General features: G+C 38.6%; 1 protein-coding gene across 1 annotated transcript in view; it reads right to left on the reverse strand.

Annotated features, from left to right (window-relative positions):
• The window catches only part of LOC128860827 (peroxisomal ATPase PEX1), a 54,103-nt gene that overhangs the window by 23,284 nt on the left and 2,939 nt on the right, over window positions 1-27,880 (reverse strand). The window contains exons 3-10 of the mRNA XM_054098588.1: window positions 27,585-27,688; window positions 26,148-26,262; window positions 25,043-26,086; window positions 24,049-24,164; window positions 23,538-23,994; window positions 23,277-23,473; window positions 23,007-23,206; window positions 17,455-17,878 (exon numbers count right to left, since the gene is read on the reverse strand). Of these exons, the coding sequence (XP_053954563.1) occupies window positions 17,455-17,878; window positions 23,007-23,206; window positions 23,277-23,473; window positions 23,538-23,994; window positions 24,049-24,164; window positions 25,043-26,086; window positions 26,148-26,262; window positions 27,585-27,688 (2,657 nt within the window). The remainder of the gene's footprint in view (window positions 1-17,454; window positions 17,879-23,006; window positions 23,207-23,276; window positions 23,474-23,537; window positions 23,995-24,048; window positions 24,165-25,042; window positions 26,087-26,147; window positions 26,263-27,584; window positions 27,689-27,880) is intronic.

The following is a 27,880-nucleotide window of genomic DNA, read 5'->3' on the forward strand; positions in this document are numbered from 1 at the left end:
TTGGCAATGTGAGATCATTGTGGACATTACTACGACTGATCGACATGAATTTTGTCTTGTTTATATTTATTTTTAAATCATATATTTGGCATTGTCCTGTCACACTATCAACCAATCTTTGGAGTCCATCTATGCCTCCCGATATTGCAGTTGTGCCATCGGCGTATCTCATAGTGTTTATCTTCGCAAATAGCTTCTGAGGAGAAATGGGTACATCATTCGAATTTTCTCCGTCAATAATAATATGTGTGGTTCGATTCCAATATAAGTTTTATATCACTTGTATATGTATAGGGTTATTCAATAGGTGCGCTACAACTTTTTACCGATAGGGAGGGCGAACGACGCAATATTTTTTATTTTTCGCTTGTCATTTGTAAACTTCATTAGTATACATTTCATCATGGAACGCTACACACTTGAGCAACGATTACAAATCGTGCAAATTTTTTATGAAAATAATCGTTCTGTTGCTGCTACTTTAAGAGCATTACGGCCATTTTACGGTCTATTTAACAAGCCGTCCCGTTTTGGGGTTATGTGAAGTCATTGGTCTACAGTAACACGCCGGCGACGATTTGTGAGCTCAGAGCCAATATTGAACGCGAAATTGCTGGAATTTCGGCCGATTTATGCAAAAGAGTGGCCGAAAATTGGGTTCAATGATTGGACTTCGTAAAACTTGCACGCGGTGGTCATGCAAAAGAAATCGAATTTCATACTTAAATGTATATGTTCAAACTCGATAATAAAAAAAAATTAGTTAAAAAAGTCAAAACGTTTGTGTTTTATTTAAAAAAGTTCAAAAGTTAAAGCGCTCTTACTGAAAACCCCTATATATTTTTCTCCAAGATTTAATGACCTCAGATTGTTGAAGAGCTTTTCATGCTGCACATTATCAAACGCCTTTTCGTAATCAATAAAGCATAGGAAGTCTCTTTGCACATCCATAGAATTTTCTACTAGCACATGAACACAAAACAATGCCTCTCTTGCACTCATGCCATTTCTGAAGCCCAATTGTGATTCTCCCGTTACTTCTTCACAATTTGTATATGTAATAAGTAATAGTAATAAATGTTAACTGAAGAGTTGCACTGGAAGTAGAATGTTGTCATCATCAATTAGTTTTAAGATTTCAGATTTTCTTTATTTCATGATGTTGAGAACAAAGTTTATTTCGTCTTTACTTTTCGGGGTTCTGGATAGCGTTTGCGGTTGCGGCAATTCACTTGCTCTGTTTCTCAAATCATCTGTGTCAGAGACTGCGTCATTGTTAACAAGAAAATAATAATTCTTCTCCGCTGTAGGAGAATAGGCCTGAATTATGTTGATATTAGGTGGATTGGCATTGATTTTTAGTAAGAGCCGTGAGTTTTGGAATAGACTTATTTTCTCAAATGAAAGGAAATTCTAAATTTTTGGTATAAAAACCCGCAAGATTGTGTTGTTCCCAACACTCGATAATCAAAACTTGGTGTCTACGGTAAAGCATGGTGGTGAAGTTGCGATGGTATTGGGGTGTATGGTAAACTCGGGTGTTGGTATTATGTAGTTTATTGAATCGACAATGAAAAAATAGCCTTTGCAAAGGCTATCCGCTTAAGCCGATTTGCTCTTGAAATGAAGGGCTTTTTTCGTGTGGCTCTGCCGTGAAATCCAACGTTTTTAAGTATTTTTCGTACTGTATCCGAACTTATCTGCTTATGGAATTTTTCTTCTATGCTTTCCCACTATTTTGTTTGCTTGATAATTAATAATTTCATTATCTGATTGTTAATAACTGCCTTTTCGCGATTTCCCAACGATTCATTCCATTTTTCCAGCTACTAACGACTATTTTTCTTTGGCTAATATCTATCTTCTTTCTTTTTTCATCCATAGTTAAACCAAATATCTTTCTTCTACCAATGATTTATTTTAAATTTTATTTTTATCGCGGCTACTAATCAAATGCTAAAAAAATAAAAAACTGACTTTTTTTCTTATTTTTCTGCTCAACTTATTGAGTGTATCGCTACTTTAATCCCGTTAACTCCCAAAGCCGCAGCTAAAATTCCGCGAAATTTACGAAAACACTCTTCGAATGATTGCCTTTAAAATTATTAAAAGGAATTTGCTGCTAATTTTTAGATTAATATATTTTTTAATTTAATTTTTTAAAACAAAGTATCTGAGAAGTATTCCCCTATACGCCATCTAGGAATGCGTCCGCTAAAGGTTGTATTTTCTTCTGAGGGGCCTTAAAAAATATAATTATTTCCGGATGTATTTTTCAGAACAATTGCTGTTTGGAACGTGACCACATTGAAGATGAAACATTAATAAACGATTTTTTTATATACTTCGTATAACTTCATATTAATGCTTTGCTTGTCTATTATTATTATCTAAATTATATTTGTATTATACCCAATATATATATGGGTAGTTACCACCATTAGCTATAATGACGCACATCTACGAGTCATATATACATATATATAATTGGCGCGTACATCCAGATATACACTCGAAGGTTTGCCATTGCCTGCCGAGGGGCGACCGCTATTAGAAAAAACTATTTCTTTATTTTGGGGTTTCATCGAAACTCGAACCTACGTTCTCTCTGAATTCCAAATGGTAGTCACGCACCAACCCACTCGGCTAGGGCGGGCGCCCGGGTCATACTTTATTTCTGCACAAGTTGTGGAGGATATCTTTTTGGCGGTCCCTATTTGTTTTTCCTTGAGTTTTGGCTTAACTGTTACCCAAAAATTTTAATAGGATTGGCATCAGGCGACTGTGAAGGTCAATCCAACACGTCAATACCATTTTACTGTTTCTACCCTACGCACTTTCGACTTCGTTTCTTCAGATCGTTACCATTTTTTAAATGCAAGTTGGCTAGTTCTTCCGAACATCTTCGTAACTGACGGTAATACTCGTAATACTTTTTCGTAAATTTTATTCACCAAAACAACTTTCAAATTGGCGGTTATTTATATTTGTAATGGCAGCCTCAAACGTTAACTTTAACTGGATGCTTAACAGTTCGTTGAAGTTGGCGATTATCAGCAGTGCACCAGGATCGACGTATGTAACTATTCGCCCAAAAGGAAGATTCATTCGTGAATGTTACGTTTACTCAATTCGGTTCTGAATTTGCCTTAGGCCTTTCAAATCTTTTTTTAATGTTTTTTTCATTTTGCTCTGCAACTTGAGGGCTTCTGCACGTAAACACCTCGAATCGTGTCTTTGGATACATTAACACCACTTTTTCTTAAAACTACTTGAGCTTCACGCAACGATAAGTTCGGCTTTGTCACAAATAAGTCAATCATCTTCCGATCTTGCTTTGGAGAGGTATTTTGTTTTGAGCCTCGTACGGGAAAGTCGCCAACGTTTTTAACTTACACCCTTGCACTCATTTGTTTATGAACGTCTTAGACTTCTTCAAATATTTTGCTGTAGGTGCACGTAACATTTTTAGACCTTTAAGGTGCTTAAAATCGTTTTTCATACGCGGGACTCACTTTGTAGAAACAACGTACGCTTTCTAAATTTCTAACAAAACTACCAAATGGCACTATAGGTATTGTGAAAAGGATACGCCGATTTAGCATTTAATTTTTTTTATAACGGATCTTTACTATTTTGCGCTCACGCCGTATGTATATCAAAATAACCAATATAAATCTACGCTGTTTATATGTTTTTATATTTATTTTTAAACTAGCAAACCCGGTCCCCTTCGCTGGGCACACTAAAATATAATAGATATGGTTTAGAACAGAAAATATATGGTTTTCATATTATTTATTTCTTTATTCTTTATTCAAGCGCTTTGGCATAAACAATATTTTTTGTTTTTCTTTTTGTTTTTTAGTAAATATAAAATATAAATTGGAGGATGGTCCCATGTGTAGAAGTCCACGCAAGTGGGGAAAGTTACTGATCGCCATTCACTTGGGAGTGGCCAGGACGATTCTTCTACATATGGTTCAAGCAGCTCACAACGTCCGGGATTAGCCCACGTATCCTCTGGTTAGCTTCCGAACACCCGTTCGGGAGTGAGCTAACGTGAGAAGGCGAAGCATTCCAGGATAGCTGGTTGTGCGCTGGGTTTGGGACCCGCCACTTAAAAATCCCCCCCAATGAAAAGAAGTACAAAGCCTCGGATGAGAACTGCCTTTACTGATGACGACCCCTGCAAACGAAATAAGGAATATGATTTGAGGGCATGCACCTGGAATGTCCGGTCCCTTAATGGGGAAGGTGCCTCTGCCCGGCTGGTTGATGTCCTCGTGAGAGTAAAGGCTGACATCACTGCCATCCAAGAGATGCGATGGACGGGGCAAGGTAAGAAAAACATAGGACCTTGCGACGTCTACTACAGCTGCCATGCAAAGGAGCGCAAATTCGGTGTCGGATTTGTTGTGGGAGAGAGACTTCGTCGCCAAGTACTGTCGTTCACTCCGGTGGACGAGCGTCTCGCAATAATCCGCATCAAAGCGCGTTTTTTTAACATCTCGCTAATTTGCGCCCACGCCCCGACGGAAGAGAAGGACGATACGACCAAAGATTCCTTCTATGAGCGCTTGGAACGTTCCTATGAGCGCTGCCCCCGCCACGACATAAAAATCGTGCTTGGCAAGGAGGGAATTTTTGGTCCCACAGTCGGAAAATTCAGCCTGCACAACGAAACATCCGGTAACGGACAGAGGCTGATCGACTTCGCCGGGGCCCGAAACATGGTTGTCTGCAGCACCAGATTCCAGCATAAGAAGATACACCAAGCTACCTGGCTGTCTCCTGATCGAAAAACGCGAAACCAGATCGATCATGTTGTGATAGATGGAAGACACGCTTCTAGTGTATTAGATGTACGTACGATCCGAGGAGCCAACATCGACTCGGATCATTACCTTGTTGCAGCCAAACTGCGCACCCGCCTCTGTGCAGCAAAAAACGTACATTTACCTACGCAAAGAATGTTCGACATCGAAAAGCTGCAATCACAACAGACAGCCAGAAGATTCGCCACTCGACTCTCACTCCTGCTCTCCGAAAGCCCTGCCCAACAAACCGGCATGCGCGAGCAATGGAGCAACATTTCTCGTTCCCTACGTCCCGCCGCCGAAGAAGAAATCGGATTCCGGCGAGCCCGAAAAAACAATTGGTACGACGAGGAATGTCATGCTGCCGCAGAAAGAAAAGATGCCGCCTATAGAGCCACGCTGCGATCGGGCGCAACGCGAGCCATGTGGGATCGCTACAGAGAGCTGAAAAAGGAAGAGAGACGTATTATCCGACAGAAGAAACGAGAGGCCGAAATACGTGAGTGCGAGGAGCTTGAGATGCTGGGCAATAGGAACAACGCCCGAAAATTCTACCAGAAAGTTCGGCGGCTTACAGAAGGTTTTAAGACCGGGGCGTTTTCCTGTAAGAACAAAGACGGCGATCTGGTGACTGACGTACGGAGCAATCTTAAATTATGGAGGGAACACTTCTCGAACCTGTTAAACAATGACAGCTGCGCATGTCATAGAGAATGTGAAGATCCCGATACCCCAATCGACGACGACGGAATTGTAGTTCCGTTACCCGACCATGACGAGGTGAGAATAGCAATATCACGGCTAAAGAACAACAAAGCCGCGGGCGCCGACGGACTGCCGGCTGAGCTATTCAAACATGGCGGCGAGGAGCTGGTAAGGTGCATGCATCAGCTCCTATGCAAAATATGGTCGGATGAAAGCATGCCTGCCGATTGGAATTTAAGTGTGCTCTGCCCAATCCATAAGAAGGGCGATCCTGCAATTTGTGCCAATTACCGCGGGATTAGTCTTCTAAATATCGCCTATAAGGTTCTAGCGAGCGTATTGTGTGAAAGGCTGAAGCCCACCGTCAACCAACTGATTGGACCTTATCAGTGTGGCTTCAGACCTGGAAAGTCCACCATCGACCAAATATTCACAATACGCCAAATCTTGGAAAAGACCCATGAAAGGAGAATCGACACACACCATCTTTTCGTCGACTTCAAAGCTGCATTCGACAGTACGGAAAGGAGTTACCTGTATGCCGCGATGTCTGAATTTGGTATCCCCGCAAAACTAATACGGCTATGTAAGATGACGTTGCTCAACACCAGCAGCGCCGTCAGAATTGGGAAGGACCTCTCCGAGCCGTTTGATACCAAACGAGGTTTCAGACAGGGTGACTCGCTGTCGTGTGACTTCTTTAACCTGATGTTGGAGAGCATCGTACGAGCCGCAGAACTTAATCGCTCAGGCACAATATTTTATAAGAGCGTACAATTGTTGGCGTATGCCGATGATACTGACATCATTGGCCTTAACAACCGCGTTGTTAGTTCTGCCTTCTCCAAACTGGATAAAGAGGCAAAGCGAATGGGTCTGGTGGTGAACGAGGACAAAACGAAGTACCTCCTGTCTTCAAACAAACAGTCGGCGCACTCGCGTATCGGCACCCACGTCACTGTAGACAGTTATAATTTTGAGGTTGTAAAAGACTTCGTCTATTTAGGAACCAGCATTAACACCGATAACAATGTCAGCCTTGAAATCCAACGTAGAATCTCTCTTGCCAACAAGTGCTATTTTGGACTAAGTAGGCAACTGAGTAGTAAGGTCCTCTCTCGACGAACAAAACTAACACTCTACAAGACTCTCATCATGCCCGTCCTAACGTATGGCGCAGAAGCGTGGACGATGACAACATCCGATGAAGCGACGCTTGGAGTGTTCGAGAGAAAGATTCTGCGTAAGATTTATGGACCTTTGCACGTTGGCAACGGCGAATATCGCAGACGATGGAACGATGAGCTGTATGAGCTTTTCGACGACATAGACATAGCGCAGCGAATAAAGATCCAGCGGCTTCGTTGGCTGGGTCATGTCGTCCGAATGGATACAAACGCTCCGGCTTTGAAAGTATTCGATGCGGTACCAGCTGGTGGTAACAGAGGAAGGGGAAGGCCTCCTCTGCGTTGGAAAGATCAGGTGGAGAAGGACTTGGCTTCACTTGGTGTGTCCAATTGGCGCCGGTTAGCACAAGAAAGAAACGACTGGCGCGCTTTGTTAAACACGGCCAAAATCGCGTAAGCGGTTATCGCGCCAATTAAGAAGAAGAAGAAAATATAAATTGAAAATCAGGAAAAAAGAAGATTGTTTTTAAATTTCAAATCAACGCATATGAATAACTAAGAAACAATCGTCTTTTTTCCTGATCATCCATGAATTTTTCGTTTCAATTTATATGTTTTATTAAGCATAGGAGCTTTTTTAACCAGTATCCATTTATATTTTTCAAAAAAAAACGAAAAAAATTTTTTTTTCCACGAACACATAATTTCATTCGGATTTCACATTAAATTCTCAAATTTCGTAAGAAGTTATTCACTGTTCCAAAATCCATTCCAAAAAAATTCACAAACAATTTTTACATATTGCACTTACGTTTTTTCCTTATGGCATCCAAATCAGAAAGAAATATTGACACATTGTAACTCACACTGTCAATTTGACAGTTCAGTTCCGCCCCAAGCGATAAAAAAGTAAGCGACATTATGGCTGGTTCAAAAGAACGCTGTACCCGTTGCCAGTGCTCCGAATTACAACCAAACTTTACGAAACCCATTTTCAATACTTACTTAACAATGTGCGTAAGTTTGGTTTAATTCGGTGCAAAGACACGGCGGGTCCACGTTTTGGCATATATTTCGAGACCCTAGTCATCAATAGCTATGAAAATTACCCCGTATTAAAGCACTTATCAACAGCTTTCATTTGATACCCATATTGTACATACACAACCGAAGGTTACCCGGGTCTACGTTTTGACCTATATCTCGAGACCCCAGTCACGGAGCGGCATGAAAAATACTCTGTACTAAAGCATTCACCAACAGCTTCAATTTGATATCCATATTGTACAAACACATTCTAGGGTCCACGTTTCGGTCTCTATCTCGAGACCCTAGTCACGGAGCGGCATGAAAAATACTCTGGACTAAAGCATTCACCAACAGCTTCCATTTGATACCCATATTGTACATACACATCCGAAGGTTACCCGGGTCCACGTTTTGACCTATATCTCGAGCCCTATTTCCAAAATAAAATATAATCCATGTTACTCGTGGATGATGTAGCTTTCGAATGGTGAAAGAATTTTTAAAATCGGTCCAGTAGTTTTTGAGCCTATTCATTACAAACAAACAAACAAACAAACAAAGTTTTCCTCTTTATAATATTAGTATAGATTAATATGTGACGTACATTTACGCACACATACATATTTAAGAAAAAACAAATGTATTACCACCTATATGAAAATATTATTTATAAAGATTTGGCTTCAGAACGAACAGGTACGAATTCACCCCGGCAACTTTCGTGTTATTAACTAAGCCGTACACATATCCAGGGACAAAAATAAGCATATCTTGCAAAACATATTATTACGATACATCATTGATTATTGCATACGTACGTATGTATGCATTTACTGTGCTATTGGTAATATCGGTCAGTCCATAAGTTCGTGCGTTCTTTAAAGGTGGTTTTAAAATTAATAAAAAAGATGTTTAAAGTATTTATTAATCAAAAATATATTTTCCTTCATTATTTACTACGTCTTCCCAACGTTTAGGCAAATTTTTAATTCCCTGCTCCAAAAATTGTTGTCCTTAGAGCCAAAATACGCTTCGATATCCCTTTTTATAGCTTCTTTTGAGGAGTAGTTCTTGTTCCTCAAATGGGATTGAATTCCACGGAAAAGGTGATAATCACAAGGTGCAATACCCGGAGAGTATGGTGGATGCGGCATTAGCTCACATCCGAGCTCGTTCAGCTTGCCTAATGTTTGCCTTGCGGTATGAGGTCTTGCGTTGTCGTGGTGAAACAAAACTTTGTGTTTATTCACTAAAGACGGTCGATTTTTGTTAAGTGCCTCATTCAGGTTTGATAGCTCATGGGAATAATAATCAGCAGTTATCGTCTGGTTTGGTTCCAGAAGTTCATAATAAACACTACCGGCCATATCCCACCAAATAGATAGGAGAATCTTCTTGGGGTGAAGGCCATCTCTAGGGGCGGTTCTGGTGTTTCATCTTTATCTAACCATTGGCGTTTGCGAACAGGATTATTGTAAAGGACAGATTTTTCATCACCAGCAACGATACGGTTCAAAAAACTTTCATTTTCAAGCCGTTGCAGCAGCTGAGAACACACATTCACTCTCTGCTGAAGGTTGGCGACGGAAAGTTCCATTCGATAAATTTATCATATCGACTGTCAAATTTGGCTTAGCTTCCACGAGTTCGAGCAAGGCGTCGGAGTTAAAGACTTCAGGACGACCAGCGCGCGGGGCATCCTCCACGACGCAGTCACCACTTCGGAATTTTGAAAAACACTTTTGCGCAGTCCTTACACTCACGCTATTTTCTCCGCGTACAGTGTTTATTTCTGCAGCAGCAGTTGTTGCATTTTTACCACTTTTATAAAAAAAAATACAAAATATGCCTCTTATACGCGTTCGAAGATTCCATTTTATTTTTTAACAACACGTGCTTCTATCCGCGATTAAAATCACTTTTTGAATGCACAATATATCAAAGAAAATATAAATAGTTCCGTTATATTTCGCGAATAGTTAAAATCGTACAAATGTGAAATTATGGGTAAAATACGCACGAACTTATGGACTGACCTGATATTTTTAGATATGAGTACGTACCTACAGCTGGGGTCAAAATAAAACCAGTAAAGCAAGCAAGGCAACATTTTTTCAAAAAGTCATTACGAGTATTTATTTTATAAATAGGATTAAAGCATTGCATACATTACATACATTACTTATACGTACAATTTAGAAGGTTTTGTTTTCAAGAAATATTTATATAAATACGCCCTTCTTTGAGGTGCTGTTCAATTTCAAAGAAACACGCCCTGATTCACTGATTCGTTGGAAACAAGTACTGATTTGAAGAAAATAACTTCCTTTAGTTCAGAAACGATTACCCCGGTATAAAGGGGCGTGTCGTCTGACATATAGACTGAAATGTGCAAACCAATACTTAACACTTGGGCTGAAAAGTCCCGGGCCTAACACATAGATGGCATTAGTTTAATTGGATTCACCTCTTTTTCAGTTAGTACTAACCTTAAAAACACCGCTGTTAAAATTTCATGATATTCCATTCCTTACTTCGTAAGTTATTGTGCTAAGAGTGATGCTACTTTTATTATTTTCAAAACATTGGATCAAAAAGAATTTCATATTTTAATTTTATCCTGGTTCTTGATTGGAAAAAATATCGTTCAAGCGAAACAACGGCTTCAAAAGTGTTGTGTACACTCCGCTCCATCAGAAACAACAATAAAATTATGGTTTGCTGGCATCAAACGTGGTCGTAGGGACACCGATGAGGCAGTAACACCAGAAAACATCGAAAAATCCACTAAATCGTTTTGAATGATCGAATAGTGAAGTAGTGTGAGTTAGCTGACACCGAAAAGATATCAAAAGAACGTGTTGGGTTTATACGCAGGGGCATTTGACTATGAGAAAGTGAGTGCCGCGACTCCTGGTTGAAATTTCGCTCGAATGAAGAGGTTATCGCTGACACTGAGGCCCATTTTGAGGTGAAAGATAAATCGTTCTACAGAAGAGGTATTGAAATGTTAGAGCGGTGCTGGAATGTTTGCGTTGCTCTGGATGGAAATTACATTGATGAACAAAGCTAATTTTGAACAAAAAAAGCCTGATTTCTTTGTTAGGCCCATGTGTTACATATTTCATAGTTGTGATATAGTCTTTCTGACTGCTATTATTTTCGCCACAGTTGTACATATAAATATGTTTAGGTAGATATGAACCTGCGTGCAATTTATTTACTTTTTTATTTGACTTGAGTTTGCTATCACTATTTCTTTTGTCTTATTAATGCTTACTGTCAACTTCGGCTTACATACAAATATTTTTACATACATACATATGTATATATTTGGTTGTATTGATTTCCTTCGTTTGCTATTCGTCTTAATTTATGCGCATGCGCGTGCGCAACAAGCACAAGTGCAGGCTAAATAATCGCCGGTTACAAGTATACATAAGCACTCGACTTATCATAGGTGGTGTTTATAAAGTCGAAGGTGGAATAAATAGTCAAGAATTCTTCAACAATTCTCGTAGCACATCTGTTTTGCTAACTGACCGGCAACTGCTGTAACTGAATTTACATAGTCGTAGTATTTACGTTTATACTTCTGCTTCTTCAATTCTACAATAAAACGCTCAGATTCCCGGTGACATTTTTATTACGTACATTGGCTTTCCATTCCGAATGTTTTCGTTGTTACTTTGTTTTTGCGCGCCCGACCTCACAACCACGAGTATGCAGGTAAGTATACATACATAGTATGTATGTATCTTTAAACGTTACGTGTATGTATATTTGGATGTATACAGCGCTATGTGTAAGCGATTATCGAATATCAATTGGGAAATATCCGTTACGTGACCTGTGCATATCATACTTTTGTTCGATCGGTACGGTATGTGTACAAGAATATTGTATACGGATTATAGCACTGCACTATTTTATCATTAGAGCCATCATTTTTTCATTATAGGCTTTGTTGAAAATTCAGTATAAGATCTAGAATATGCGGTCTTAAGGTACGGCATTATGCGTTTACATTTCCCCTGGTAAGGAGATATGTATGTACGTACGGTTGGGGACAAAACAATAGGGTCACTAATTTCATTTCAATTTTTTATTTTTTTAGCAACATTGCATGGGTACTGGGCAATGAGAACTGCAGGCAAATTAATAATTGATATCACAATCTCGAAAACTCTGAAGTAGGTAGGTGAAATGGTTGAAGTACTAGACTTACACTGCCCAAATAGTACTAAGATGCCGATTTGATACCATTATGACACCTTCAACGGCCAAATAGCTAGAGCCAACCAAAGCTCTTGATGCAACGGTAAAGGTTAATGGAATTTAGGTTGAAGCACTACCCCAGACTGTCGAAGAAAGGAGCACTCAGTGACCTCAATCGTCTGGCTGCGAAGCTCGAACATTTACAGAGAAAGTGCTCAACATTCTCCTTCTCTGAGAGGTCCCCATACGCTTTTCTACATGAGTGCTGATCGTCCAATGACCATTAAGCACATCTACGAGTTTGGAAGTCGGTTGGCGTGGAGTCAACAGGATTATATGCGTCCTGTACTACGGACGTAGGATTTTCGAAATAGCTCATGAAGAAATGGAGATCCATCTTTTCTGTGCTTTCCTGAGAAACAAGTTGTCTAATTCGCGTTCAACAAAGGTCATAGGGATGCCGATGACCGGATGGGAGACCTCTAACGCCAATTCAGCGGGCCCCTTCCTGGCAAGCTCATCAGCAATTTCATTCCCCTCTGTGTACCTATGTTCTGGAACCCAGATCAGAGAAATGTTACCTGCACACCCAAGAGATTTGATCTCCACCTTACAGGAGTTGACTAGTTTGGATCTGCACCATGACGTCGTCACAGCCTTAATCGCGGCTTGACTATCAGAAAAAATGTTGATATCTCACTATCTACCTACGCATTTTGCATACCAGCAGTATCGCCTGAAAAACACTAGCAGTATTCGGCAGTTTTAAGGAAGTTGATAAGTTGGCTGATTTAGAGAAAATTCCTACTCGATACCATCTTCGAGCCGTCAGGGAAGTCATAGGTAACACCCTCTGTACAGATTTTCCCCTCGTTCCAATCCTGCCTACTTGGGAAGATTGCCCAGGCACGAACCTCAAACTCCAGTTTGCGGATAGAGAGATCTGTCCGAAGTTCAGAGAAATACGATGTTAACTGCGCAAAAATGCTACCATGTTCCTTGAGAGATTACCTCCAGAGTCTAACTGCTTTTAATCTGATTGCACTTTGAACAGCGATGGAAATAGCGTTAAGGTCGATGGGAAGTAAGTGTAAACGGCATTAAGGGCAGCACTAGGACAAGTTCTGCATGCACCGGTGATGCCAATACAAGCAGTTCTTTGCACCCTCCCTAGTCAGCAACACTTAAAACAAACTTAAATATAAATGTATTCTTATATTCGTAGTTAAATGTGAGTATTTTTGCTGCCCTTTATTGATTGGGAAATGTCTTTAAAATGGATATACCAATAGGACAACGCCCCAAACATACCTCAGCTTTGGCGAAAAAAATGGTGTTTCTACAACAGAGCTAAACCATCTCGACATAAATCCTATAGTGAATTTGTGAAAAGGAACGCATCGGACCAATAAAGCGCAAAAATAAAGACTGGAAGCGATGAAGAATGCCCTGCACTCCATGCCGCAGAAGACGTGTCAGGATTTTGTGGAATCTATGTCAAATCGGTGCATGATCTTAATAGATAACAAAGAATATTTTCCTTTGAGGACATCTTATTTTATCTCTAATTGTTGTCTGAGATCGATCAGTGAAATATTGGGCTTAAGAGCAATTTCTTACGCAAAGTTCACTTTTACAAGACATATTAATTATATAATTTCGAAATCGCATGCTATATTAGCGCTTGTAAGACGCAAAGTACAGAATTTACAAGTCCTTATACTCTTAAACTGCTCTACACATCATTTGTTCGTTCTAAAGTGGAATATGCACCCTTCATCTGGAGACCTTATTATGTGTGTCACATAGCTCGGATTGAACGTATCCAAACCGTTTTCACTGGCTTTGCTCTACGTTCTCTTCGTTTTCATAACCCCATATTATTCCAGATGCCTGCTTATCAATTTGAAGTTTTTGCCGTCTCGGCGATATATTTTGTTATTTATATATTTGGATATTATTCAAAGTGTTGTGGAATGCAACTCCCTTCTGGAGTGAATCTGTGAGTGTATGAACTCTGATGAAGATCAATACTATTTACAAATTTATTGTGATTGACTTTGCCTCTTTTAATTACGCTTTAATTAAACATCTTCATTATGCCTATAAATAATTTCATTTAATACGTTTCATTATATTTATATCTTATGGATTTAGATTTTTATTGTTTTATTTGTTAAAACCTCTGTAATAGTCTGTACGACTACTTCATAAATAAATATTAATTTAAAATATACGTATTTTTCGGTTTTATAATATTTTCTTGTTTTGAACTTATTTTTTGTGTGCAATGAAATTTTTACGCCGCCGTAGCCGAATGGGTTGGCGCGTGATCACCATTCGGAATTCACAGAGAGATCGTTGGTTCGAATCTCGGTGAAAGCAAAATTAATAAAAACATTTTTCGAATAGCGGTCGCCCCTCGGCAGGCAATGGCAAACCTCCGAGTGTATTTCTGCCATGAAAAAGCTCCTCATAAAAATATCTGCCGTTCGGAGTCGGCTTGAAACTGTAGGTCCCTCCATTTGTAGAACAACATCAACACGCACACCACAAATAGGAGGAGGAGCTCGGCCAAGCACCTAACAGAAGTGTACGCGCCAATTATTTATTTATTTTTTTAGGTACTTTAACTCTTATAGGTTTGCCGACTTTTTTGAACTTTTTTTCAAATAAAGGGTGATCAGATGGGAGGTACTTTTTCCAAAGACTTGCACCTCAACAACGTTTACAAATCGTTCAATTGTATTACGAAAATCGACGCTCTATGCAAAGTGTTCCTCACGCGCTCAGGCCAACTTATGGTGTACAAAACTGTCCTACCGAAGGCACTATTCGCCAAACCATCGGTAAAATTGAGAATAATTTTACATTATTTAAATAATACTCGATCACGTACAGCCCGAAGTGAAGACGATATAGCGGATGTAAATGAGAGTTAGGCCGAACACCCGGAAGAATCGATTCGGCGCCGATCTTGGGCGATTTTACGCAAAGATCTTGATTTGAAAGCGTATAAAATACAGGTAGTTCAAGATTTGATACCGACCGATCTTCCAAAGCGTCATAATTTTGATCGTTGGACTCTTGAAAAACTCGCCGAAGATCCGCATTTTGGGACCCGAATTTTGTTCAGCGATGACGCCCATTTTTGGCTTAATGGCTACAATATAAGCAATGGTCAATAAGCAAAATTGCCGTATTTGGGCTGAAGAGCAAGAATAGCAATTACATCCATTAGAACAACCGTTTTGGAGGAGGAATCATCGGCCCATATTTATTCAAAGACTAGGCTGGCGCCAATGTAACAGTGAATAGCGAACGCCATTGCGCCGTGATAAACGACTTTCTGATGCCGGACATTGAAGCCCGTAATCTCCACAACATTTAGTTCCTACAAGACGACACCACTTGCCATACGGTTCGTTAAACAATGGATTTACTGCGCCGTCGTTTTGGTGAACAATTTATTTTTCGCCTCGGCCAGAGAATTTGTTTGTGGGATTATGTAAAGGCTAAATGCTTTGTGGATAAATCAGCTTCGATTGAGGCACTGGAAGCCAACGTTACTAAAGTTATTCACAAGATACCGACCGAAGTTTTTCAAACCTCTAAAGTGATCACCCTTTATTTCGTTTAGGTATCACTCAAAGTATACAACAAAATAAAATTTTGTATTGAAGAAACAACAACGCCCTTTTCTTCTTAAGTCTCTATTATTTTGTCCACAACTGTACATACATGCATACATACACACACATCTACATACATATATTGCTCATATTTCTCGACGATTATATAAATGTGCAATTTACATTCAAGCAAATATCCTTTTGTCCGTTGACAAATCATTTTTCAAAACTACTTGGAATATCTATTTTCCTTGCGCTCGTTCAAAATTTAATACGAAGTGCTCTTCACGCGTATGAATTTTTGTAAGTTTGTGTTGCATTTGTGTCTATTCATTATCAAAATTTCCGCGCACGTATTTTTAATTTTACCGAGATGTTTATGACGGTCCCAAGATCCTGCATACTTTATTTGCATGTATGTAATGCCTTCATATGTAGTTTGTGTGTCTGTTGTTGGTGTGTGAATATTATTTTTCTATTGGATACTTAATTCACTTTTCTCATTGTTGTTGGCTACTTTAAACGTTGGCACAGTGGTTTACTTATTTTATTTGAGTATATCTTGGGAATAGATGCAAAAAATGCATCAGCGACAAATAATTCGAGTTCGGAATAACTGTTCGAGCTCAACTCGCAAAACCTATTGAGAAAGCTATTTTCGGGGTTCTATTCTACATACTCGATTTTTTTAGTTGTTTAAATAAACATTTTACGAAAAATTTACATTATTGAATGTTACGAGTACTCGACCACGTGCAGCCCGAAGTGAAGACGATATTGCGGCTGTAAATGAGAGTTTTACCGAACAGCCGAACTCTTGAAAAACTCGCCGAAGATCCACATTTTGGGACCTGAATTTTGTTCAGCGATGAGACCTATTTTTGGTTTAATGGCTATAATAATACGCAATGATCAATATAGGAAATTGCTGTATTTGGGCTGAAGAGAAACCGGAAACCATATAAGAAAAAGAATGTAATCTTTATAATCAACCGTTTGATATGGCCTATGAGCTGGAGGTATCATCGGCCCATATTTCTTCAAAGACGAGGCTGGCACCAATGTAACAGTGAATAGCAAACGCTATCGTGCCATGATAAACGACTTTTCCATGCCGGAAATTGAAGCCCATGATCTAGGCCATAATTTACTATATATCCGACCGAGGACTGTCACTTCAGCAGAGTACGGAGAGTACGTACATGTATGTGGAATGTTTTTGCTGCTGCAACAACAAATCAGCCCAGTATTAAAAGCATTTATGAATTGGACATGAAATATTTAGTTGCATAAAGCCTTTAAAATACATAAACACACAAACGCACAAACCGAAGCTTTTTAATTTAGCCTACTTTCTATTTTTCTACAATTTTAATTTTGGCCACTGTTCCAATGCACATACATATCTGCGTTTCTTGCCATAGTAATAGTCGTTTGGCCTTTACAGCGTTTTCTTGTAAAAATCGTATGCGCAGCTAATGTTGCACGTGGTGTTGTTGCAGTTATGATTATTTTAATATGCCAAGCACAAACACTGCTTGCATAAATTGATAGTTCCTCACTTCTCTTCCACTGCTTTAATCGCTTGTTTATACGCACGTGTGTATGAATGTGTGGATGTTCATGTGCATGAGTTCAGGGGATGAAAAATGTTTATGCTTTACCTTTTAAAGGGCAAGTGTTTCCGTTATGGATGTCATACATAAACTACAACTTCCGTTAGAATATGCCGCAGTGAATCCGAACAAAATTTAGAATCTGTATTGGATTCGTAAAACTAAAAAACGAAACTTTCTACGAAACGAAAGTACTTTCCCAAGGTTATGTTAGAGCCGCATTAATTTCAATAATAGCATCCATTCGCTTCATGTGTATATTTAAGTACATAAATAATAATATCTTTACGCCCATCATTTTACTCACCGCAGGCCCATATTGTGATAACGCCTCCTTCACTGATATCATGTTAGCCGAAGTCAGAAGACTCTGTATATCAGCACCTGTGTAGTTTTGTGTACGCGATGCGAAGTACTCGAAATCAACAGAGTCATCTAGATTCAGCGACGCTGACAACGCTTCAAAGATGCGCACTCGCGCCGTAGCGTCAGGCAGAGAGCATTCGACTAATCGATCAATTCGTCCTGAGCGCAGTAACGCCGGATCTAATAGCTCTGGTCGAGAAGTGGCCGCAATTACGACAACGCCTTGCAAACTCTCCACACCGTCTAGCTCCGTCAACAGTTGATTCACTACTCGATCCGTAACACCTGTTGAATCATGACCACGTTTTGGTGCTAGGCTATCGAATTCGTCAAAAAACAACACACAAGGCTTTGCGCTGCGAGCACTAGAAACATTTGTAATAGTATCATATTTAGTACACAAAAGATAAAATTGTATATAAAATATTAATTAAACAATTAATTATTAAAAATATTAATTAAAAAATTAATTATATAAAATATTAATTAAAATAATAAGTAAAAATATTGTCGGGATTTTTATTGAAGTTCTCGAAAATAAGCGTATAAATATAAGAGCACGTCTTTAAATTAATAAAATAAAAATTTTTAATTTACAAATCACCCCATATCTATCGGCTATATTTATTTTACTTTAAATTTCGAAAAAACGGTGGCCACCGTATCCGAAGGTGTTGGGGCGTGACTATCATTCGATAGTGTAGGGGTTAGAGAATCCCAGGCATAAAACACGAGTGGGAAGCCACCGAGTGTATTTGTGCTATCAAAATGCTCCTCAAAAAACCGTTAGCAGGTGTCATAAAACTGTAGGTCCCTCCATTTGTGGAAAAAACATCAAGACACATACCACAAATAAGAGGAGATGCTCAGCCAAACATCAAATAAAAGTTGCAAGCGTCTATCATATATACAGGGTGGCTGATGAATTTTGCTACATTAAGAAACTCAAATAACTTTTTTTTTAGTGTATGGAATTCATTTATTTTTTTTCAAGTTGAAGGTCATTAAATTTTATTAAATGTAGCTTAACTAGTTTTAAAAATAATTGAATTTAAAAGCCCCCCATGCTCGTTGACACAAGTGCGGCATCTTAGTAAAAAGTTGTTCATTGCTGTTTTGAGAGTTGCGACAGGAATAGCCGCAATTGTTACCCGAATGGATTGTTTCAGTTCATCCAAATTTGTTGGCTTTGTTTTATAAACTTCTTGTTTACATAAACCCCACAAGAAAAAGTCAGGTGCAGTAAGGTCAGGCGACCTGGGTGGCCAACGAAATTCGGAGTTTCTTGAAATCAGTTTATTGGGAAATTTTCGTCGCAACTCTGTCATAACAGTCTGGGCTATGTGAGACGTTGCCCCATCTTGCTGAAACCACACAGAGTTGAAAGGAATTCTCTTTCGGTGTAGTTCTGGATAGAAAAATTCTTTCAGCATTTTCAAATAACGGTCTCCAGTAACCGTAACGGTGTGACCATTTTCTTCAAAAAAAATAAGGCCCGACAATACAGCGTGAAGAAACCGCACACCACACTGTCACGCGAAGAGGATGCAATTCCGTCTCGTGGAGTATCTGTGGGTTAGAAGTACTCCATATTCGACAATTTTGTTTGTTCACATTGCCGTTTAAATCGAAATGGGCCTCATCAGACATGAAAAGGCAGTTTAACATGTTTTGGTCTTCTCCACCATTTGCAGGACCTTCTGGCAAAATTCCAAGCGAATCGGCAAGTCTGCTGCATTCAGTTTGTTAACCATTTGAATTTTGTAGGGAAATAAGTCTAAATCTTTGTGCATTATTGTTTGCAAATACTGTCGGCTGACCAAGTTGAGCAGATAAGCTTCTTGTTGAAACCCTTGGATTGCTTTGTATAGCTGCAGCTACAGCAGCGATCGTTTCCTCCGTTCGAACTGGTGGGTTTCAATGATAAGGCTTTCTTGCGACTGTTCCTTGCTCAGCAAAATTATTCACCAGTCTCATTATGGTCCATCTGCTCGGGGGATCGCCGCCAAACATCCGCCTGTACTCTCTCTGTACCAAAACTACGGACTCCAGTGCGTGATAGCGGCGGACTATCCAAATTCTTGTTTGCGTGTCCCAGTTATCCATTTTAATAAATTTTAAAGATCAATCTGCAAATTAAAACAAAAATGGAACAGATAACTTAAAAAGAAAAAAAGTTATTCAATTTTTTTTTGGTAGCGGCTTTCATCAGCCACCCTGTATATATATAAGGGGTTGTCCAATAACAGGTGTTGCAGGTGAATGGATTGCGATTTTTTATGGCCGTAATTGGGTGGTATTGATCTGGACAACGTTTATTTTCAACAAGACGGCGCTACGTGCCATACAAGCAACGAAACCATTACTCTTTTACGGGAAAGGTTTTTGGACGCGTTATCTCTCGAAGAGGTGATCACAATTGGCCACCGAGATCTTGTGATTTAACACCTTGTGACTTTTTTCTTTGGAAAGAGGTCTACGCAACAGCGCAGGGTCGATTCAAGACCTCAAAGATGGTATTCGTGAGGCTATCGAGGACATAGGGCAGCCACTTTGCAAGACGGTTATGGAAAATTTCATGAATATCAAAATAACACCTCTTATTAAAAAACCATTTATATACTTAGTGCCATAAGTGTAGCCTCTTAAATTAATCTAAAGGCCTTTTAAATAAAAATTATTCTTACTAAAAAAAAGCGTCCTAACGACACAAAAATTGTGACGCGCGTACACTTTTGACACTCGTCTGAGTGCTTCTGTAGAGTATCACAATGGACGAATTCGACTCTTTGTCCATTTGGGCTATTACATGAGCAGCCATTTATCCAATCCTAATCTATTCTACTACGTATTACCAAAGATAAGTACCCTTGGAATCGGTGGCGACGCATTGCGGTGATAATTTTTCATCGCCAGCATGACTACTACGATAGGGAACAACGAAGATGATGAATTTGAGGGTATTATGAGCTGACCGTAAGAAAATCTTTGACAAATAGTATTCAAAAATAGAAGCAGCGTAGAATAATGACACTTAAAAATAAATAAATAACACTGTGTTAAAAAAAAAAAATTAAATATGCTTTTATGGAGACCTAGCACAACTTGTGGCTATAGAAAACCAAAAAAAACTGGTATAAGAGAAATTTCCAATACACTCCCAAAATCTCATTTTATGGCCAAAAACCCGTTTTTCAGCAGGTTGATGTGAACAATCACTCCTAACTTCGCCAATTTCCATCCGACTTCGAATTTTTCGAATGTGAACTTTCGTACACTTGGGATCTTTTTCATATTTCCATTGAAAAAAAAAGTGATATAGGCCCCTATTATGAGTTGGATTCGATCTTCGATATTCGATGGTTGTCGAACATCGAAAATCGAATGTGAATTTGGTATTATGAGTGGTGCAGCCCTGTCGAAATTTTCGTTGTATACCGAATTTAGAGTCGAATGCAATTTTGCTTTCGATTGTGTAGCGTATTGTGGGAAAACTTGTTAAACTGTAAGTTGTTTGCGATTATTTATGGTTTTATAGTAACCAAATAATAAATATATACTAATTGTGTTAATTTTATGCAGGTCGAAAGTCGTGAGTACCAAACAGCAATTAGAAAGGCTAGTTTCATTAATGGAAGAGAATCCACAATTCGCAAAAGGGATTTGCACCAAAGTTCAAGCAGCAAAAAAAATGGGAGGAATTTACAACGGAGCTGAATTGCTTGGGACCACCAGTTAGAATGGCAGCAAAATGGATTAAGGTTAATAATGGTTTTTTTTGTGATGTTTATAGAAATACATTTTTATTTCCCCTTTGGCAGGTATGGGCTGAAATACGTAGAGGAACTGAAATACATATTTTTTTCGAATGACGAATAATTGAATAAAGAAAATTTATAACAAAAATAAAACAGAAACTGTGGCGTAAAGGTTTCTATTTAATACTTTTTAGATTTTTCTATAATATTCTAAGAATTTCATTTCTTATGCTGTATTTGCTATAAAAATGTGGTTTTCTTTGTTGCAGATCAGCCTCTGTACTACTAAATTGTATCCATCTTTGGCAAATATAATTCTCCAGGACATCTATTATTTCCGATAGCACAACAGACACACTGGGTTGAGCAAGTCCTAGCATACCTCATTACCAATACTCAATTGGTACGATCCCTAAGCATAAAATCGCAGAACTGTGGCTAGCTTTAAAATATTTGGATTTGGCTCGGGTGCACTGCTGCAACTGGTTTTCTGTACTGGACAGTAGGTTCATAAACGCCTCTTTACATAATCTAAAGTTCTTTAAAAATTTGTAAGGAAATTTTTGTAATATTAAGTACGTCAACACATTTTGAAAATTCTAAACGTACTCAGTGGAAGCCATTTCTAGGGGGTTGGATGCGCCCCTCAAATGTTTTCTACTTCTAGCTAGTTCCACTAATCTTTCATCGTCCGATAAATCGTCCAACCAAAACTCCGTTGTACTCATTTTCACAAAAAATACTTTTTTTAACTTTTAAAAATGTTGTTAGCAAAGAATTTCAACACAATCGGTTTTTATTTTATTTTGATTTGCTGTATCAGCTGAGAAAAAATTAATTATTGTAAATGCGTCGAGCGATCGAAATTCACAATGGTCCTATTCTTCAACGAATGAGCACCATAATACCAAATGAAAATTCGTTCGATCAGCACTTTCGACTACAGTCGAAGATCGAATGTTGCTCATAATAAGGGCCATAATATGTCAGATATTTTCGTAAGTAATAAACGTATCTATAATAACGCATCAAAACACGTCCTTATTCCCATTTAGCGTAAGTTATACCTACATACCAAATTAATAAAAAAAAAAAAAAAATCTTAAACCCCACACAATTCTATTAATTACAGTCAAATATAGCTCATTTTACACAAAATTAAATTTACTATAACAGTAGTGTACTAAAAAAAATCCTCAATTTCGGATAATATCAACCTACTGAAAAACGGTTTTATGGTCATAAAATGAGATTTTGGGGGTGTATTGGAAATTTCTCCTATACCATTTTTCTTAATTTTACTATACCTACAAGTTGTACTAGGTCTCCATAAAAGTATAAAATCACTGTCGCACAGTGTCATATACGCCCTTTAGGGTGTTTGGCCGAGCTCCTCCTGCTATTTGTGGTGTGCGTATTGATGCTGTTGCACAAATGGAGGGACCTACAGTTGTAAGCCGATTTAGAGCGGCAAATGTATTTTATGAGGAGTTTTTTATGGCAGAAATACACTCGGAGATTTGCCATTGCCGTAATTAGAAAAAAACGTTTTCTATCATTTTGGTGTTTCATGCACAGAGAATCGAACCTACATACTTCCAAATGGTAGTCTCGCACCAATTTCGATATTATGGATCCTACAATAAGCCCAACAGTTATCTTGAACTACATAAATTACGGGAGATCTATGAGTTAAACTTTAATTTGCAAGCAGTTATTAACTAAACAAAATTACCGATTGAATAAATTACGGACATTCTCTTCGCTTTGCCCAATATATTTAGCTAACAACTCAGGGCCCTTAACGGATATTGTACGCAAATTCCATGAGCTTGCAATTTTCGATACAAGGAACGTTTTACCAGTACCTGGTGGGCCATATAAAAGCACGCCCGCTTGATTGCGTAGCGGTGAATTTTGGAAAATGCTTGGAAACTGTAGAAGAAATGTATTACACAAAAGTATTACAAATTTTCGATTGTAAAAATGCAAAAGTATTACTTACTCTTGAAGGCCACATTAAAACCTCCTCCAATACCGAAACAACTTGTTCCAAACCAGGCACTTCTTCGACAGACAATTCCTCAAGATTGTCGTCATCGTTGACCTTTTGGTGATTTTCAATACCTTGGAGGCAATACGAGTTCGTGCTCGCTAATGAATCGATTAAAAGCTCATTCGTTAAAATAGGATGTGTTTTATCTGAAAATACGTGGATATATCATCCATAACAAGTCATCGTCGAAATAATTTTAAATCAACCTACTTATTCTATATGCATAGAATATTGCACGCTCAACGAACTGCACTAAGTCTCCTTTAGTGTAGCCTTCGGTCAAGTTTGCAAACTTTCGCAAATCTAATTTTTCCGATTCAATGTGACTGCACAGTTCTTTAAGTATCACTTCCCTCGCTTCGTGTTCTAAATTAGGCAGTTTGGTTACATTCTGGAAAAGATGGCGTCCACGCGGTGAATATAGACGTTTATTCAGTGCTTGGAGTTCATTAACTGTCGCAACCACCGTAATCGGATTGGTGCTGGTGTATTGCACAATCAACTGGTGCACCGTATCAGCAATTCGGTTGTAGTATTCGCCATCTTGCGTTGCTTGATCGCCCGTAGAATGAGCCAGCACATCGAGATTCTCCAACACAACAATAGAAGGTGCATTTTGTAAACAGGTGGTGAATATACTACGCAAGTCTTTTTGTATCGATTCAGCCTGAAAAAAAAAACTTATAATTTGCATATGGAAGTCAAACTAAGGAATCCAAACCTTTCTTCCTTTACTCCGTGAACAGTAGAATATATCAAAAAAGCAAAAATAAGGCTTCTTCACCAATTCATTCAATACCCGTTCTACTAACACAGTTTTACCAGTACCGGACGCACCTATGAAATTATAAATTTTACTTGGTGGTAACTTGTGGTTGTAGCTGCTTACTAAGCCCTACTTATAGAGGTAAAAACATCAGTCGTCAGGCAGGAGCATTACAGAATTTGTTTCGACGGTACCAAAGGAAGAAGAGGTGTATGAGCAGGTTTAAGAGCATGTGAAGAGCTGGTTAGTGTCATACGGGGTACATTCATTACTTAAAAGATGATTCTTGAGGTCAGGCACAATAACTCAATATGATAGACATCCTGTTATAATGGGTAGTCGGGTTAGATAGGGGCCATACAGCGGACCAAATTTTACTCAAGCCAGAGGCTAAATAGAAGATTTTCAAGTGCAACCAGGTCATCTAGAAACTAGTTATGGAATCTCCAAATGAATATGCTTTAAGTCATCCCGGGATTGCCCTGACAAAGGTGATCACGCTCGTTTTGCTACATCACCTGGGAAATAAGGGCGGATTTTCTAGCGGTCCAGCTACTACTCTGTCGTGACGGCGGTGTGTAGCAACCTGGGAGTGGCGATCGTTTACAGGGATTCGAACGGTAAGAAGGCTTAAGGGAATGAAAGAGACGAAGCTCCGTGCGAGTGTGTAGGTCCTGAAGGATGGTGGAGAGCGCACAATTATTGTATCATATTACCACCATTGTTGTAATGATTGGACCTAACCGAAGTAGAAATTGGATGTAGCCTTCTCTAGCAGTTGCAACAGGTATACACTTTGGATACGGCGTTGTGCTCATTGCCAGCCTGGATCGAAAGTATGAAAAGCAACCCCACTGCTTGGTGCTGCTCCAATGACGATGGACGGAAGATGGGGTTAACCGAAACAAACAGGGTTGGATCGCTGACGTGACTGCCCTTATATGCTTACCTGCTATTAGAACATTCCCCTGCCTGAGTACTGCATTCTTTGAATCCAAGCACAAATTCATTTTCAACTCTTCAACTAAATTGGCAACAATTTTATCAAATGCCGGCAGTTTTATCAAATCTTTAACACTCAATGTGGATTCTATTTTCGGTTGTACTTCAATTATCTCATCGACTTTACGAACTAAATCTGCTGCATAGATTTTTGACTCTTTTAAAAATTGCGAGTCTATAACACAATATCGAAAATGTTCAGGTAAAATGCCAACAGTCACAATCAGATCCTCCTCCAAACGTACAACCTCGTCTTGATTCAAAAGCATGGGCGATTTATTCGTTTTCTCAATAACATAACGTTTGAAGGCGTTCTCAATAATCTTGTAATGGGTCTTCTTTTGCGCATATAACTCTATTTTCTCCACAAAATTAACAACTGAGGCTTTGGGTTTTAGTACAACCTTCTCCATTTCCTTCAAATTCAATTTCTGCATGAGATTCAAATTCACTTGAATGCTGGTGTGCGCGGTGCGGGGAAGCTCATCATCTGCCAGCACACGTACTTTCACATAGTATTCATGTTCACTAGGCGTCTTCATGTGATAGACTTTATCCAATTCCAAAAACTCAGGCCAGTTACTTTTACTGAGGAATACATCAGAAATTTGTGAATTTTCTCGCCATTCACCGCTAACTGCTCGGAACTCGAATATGTGGGTACTTTCTCGACGCAAGTCTTTCTTCAACCGTACAATTTTGTCGTTACGGCTTATTTTCGCTAACGACTCCGAACGTGTTAGCTTGTTAATATTTTTCTCCGTAGTAGAACGGGCCAAGTAAGTCTCGCCATTTGTATCAGCTTGATTACGAATCTGAGCGGAGGTACGACAACGGACTAATTCTCTTGAGTGATTCATGCTTGGCTCACTGGTATCCGAAGAAGTATCGTTGCTGCTTCCATTAGTAATGTCTTTGTACAGGTTTGGTGCTATAACCAGTTCTGTGTTGTGGTCAATCCGGCCATATGAAACAATTGGACGCAAACGATCTGTAAACATTTTTGAAATGTATTTTCATGACTACTTGGAAATTCGAAGAGTTTAACTTACCTACTGTTAAGGCCACTTGCATCGATTTGTTTATCCATACTATAAGAATTTGTGTAGAATTAACAATTCGAGTTTGTTCAAGGACACTATTTGATATTTTTTCACCGCTAAGTTCCTATAAAAGGTAAAAATATACTTATTGAAATATTGTAAGGCATTTGAACCTATTGAATAATCGATATAAATAACTGTGGTTTGATATATGCCGGATATGGCAGATATTCCAACAATATTTCTGCTTTGTATTATCATTTTAAGTTCTCAAGCTCTTAATAAAACACCCGATACAAGGCGGCGCAAAATTATAAATCTTCCGATAGGATAATTAATTTTGTATGCATAAATAGAAAAATAAAATAAGCAAAATTAAAATTAAAACTTTATATTTAGAAAAACCTTGATTGAGCTTGTATTAAAGAAGTATAATAATAGAAGATAGCAGGTAAACATATTTAACATCGGTAAAACATATAGTATTTTTTATAAAAACAAGGTACGCTGTGGCTGCTGCAGTTGCCGAGTTCAATACACACTGGGGACATGGCACATGAAATGATAGAAAATTTTACTTCTAATGGTAAACTTGTAGCGGGTTAAACTCCTACCTATCCAGCATCGACGCCCAATACCCAATAGCATCGTGCCTCCCACCTATTTTCCCTCCTATCTCCTATCCACCCTCCTAAACCAACTCACCTAACACCGCTTTCCCACTGTACCCAATCCATCGAAACAGTATGTTTACTGGGCCAGCTAACGAGCTGAATTAGACGATGACGATCCGCACTTACAGAACTTAATGAACTTCTACAACAACCACATCCGCATTTCGAAGGCTACTTTAAAATGTTTGCCTCTCCATTGTAAGCAACTAACAAAGGATATACACTAATTACACTTACATATGCCCGTACATATATTTATAGTTATGCTTTTTTATTTCTGAGCTAACAAAACTTACTCTTACATACATATGTATGTACATTTGTGAAATTATTTCATTAAGATAATCTTTAACGGCAAATATTCATGTGAACAATTTGATTTATCGAAAAGATGTCTAAATATAAAAAACACTTTCTTTTAAAAGGAGCATGAAAATATGTGGCCGCAAATAAACTTATGGGCTAATGACAAGTGGTTTCTTAATACACTTAAACACCAAAATAAATGAAATGCTAAAATTACAAATCCCTTAATATTTTAAGAACTGAACAGCTTGCATTGAACATATAAAGACGAGCGTGTACGTGTATATGTGTGTGATTAGTGTATTCACCCTGAAATTTTCGGAAAATCTATTAAAATAACGAATAAAATTCATTCATAAATGCTTTCTGTGAACTAATGCGATTGCGGTCAACCTGCACGCTGATACGAAAAAAAGATAAATGTGTGGCATCTTTTCGCGCTGCACTATAAATAACTTTTACTCACAATTATTTCCCAGTCCTTGGCCGACACCGGTGTAACGAAAACGTTCCTCAATGTCAAGACGTCAGCGATGAGAGAACACTTCACCAAATCATTCTCACTCAGGCCTGATAAATATAAAAATACAATATTTATTATTAGAAAGATGAAACACCTATTAAGCTTTTATATTTTGGAACGTCATTTCAGTTTTCACTGAGGAAAATTTTGAACGAAATGTAAATTTTTTAGTTCAGTATCAATCACTTTTTGAGATACATATGTACACATATAAGTATAGTGCTAGGCATTCAAATTGA

Source organism: Anastrepha ludens, chromosome 4 (genome assembly GCF_028408465.1).
Source record: "Anastrepha ludens isolate Willacy chromosome 4, idAnaLude1.1, whole genome shotgun sequence".
NCBI classification, from domain to species: domain Eukaryota; kingdom Metazoa; phylum Arthropoda; class Insecta; order Diptera; family Tephritidae; genus Anastrepha; species Anastrepha ludens.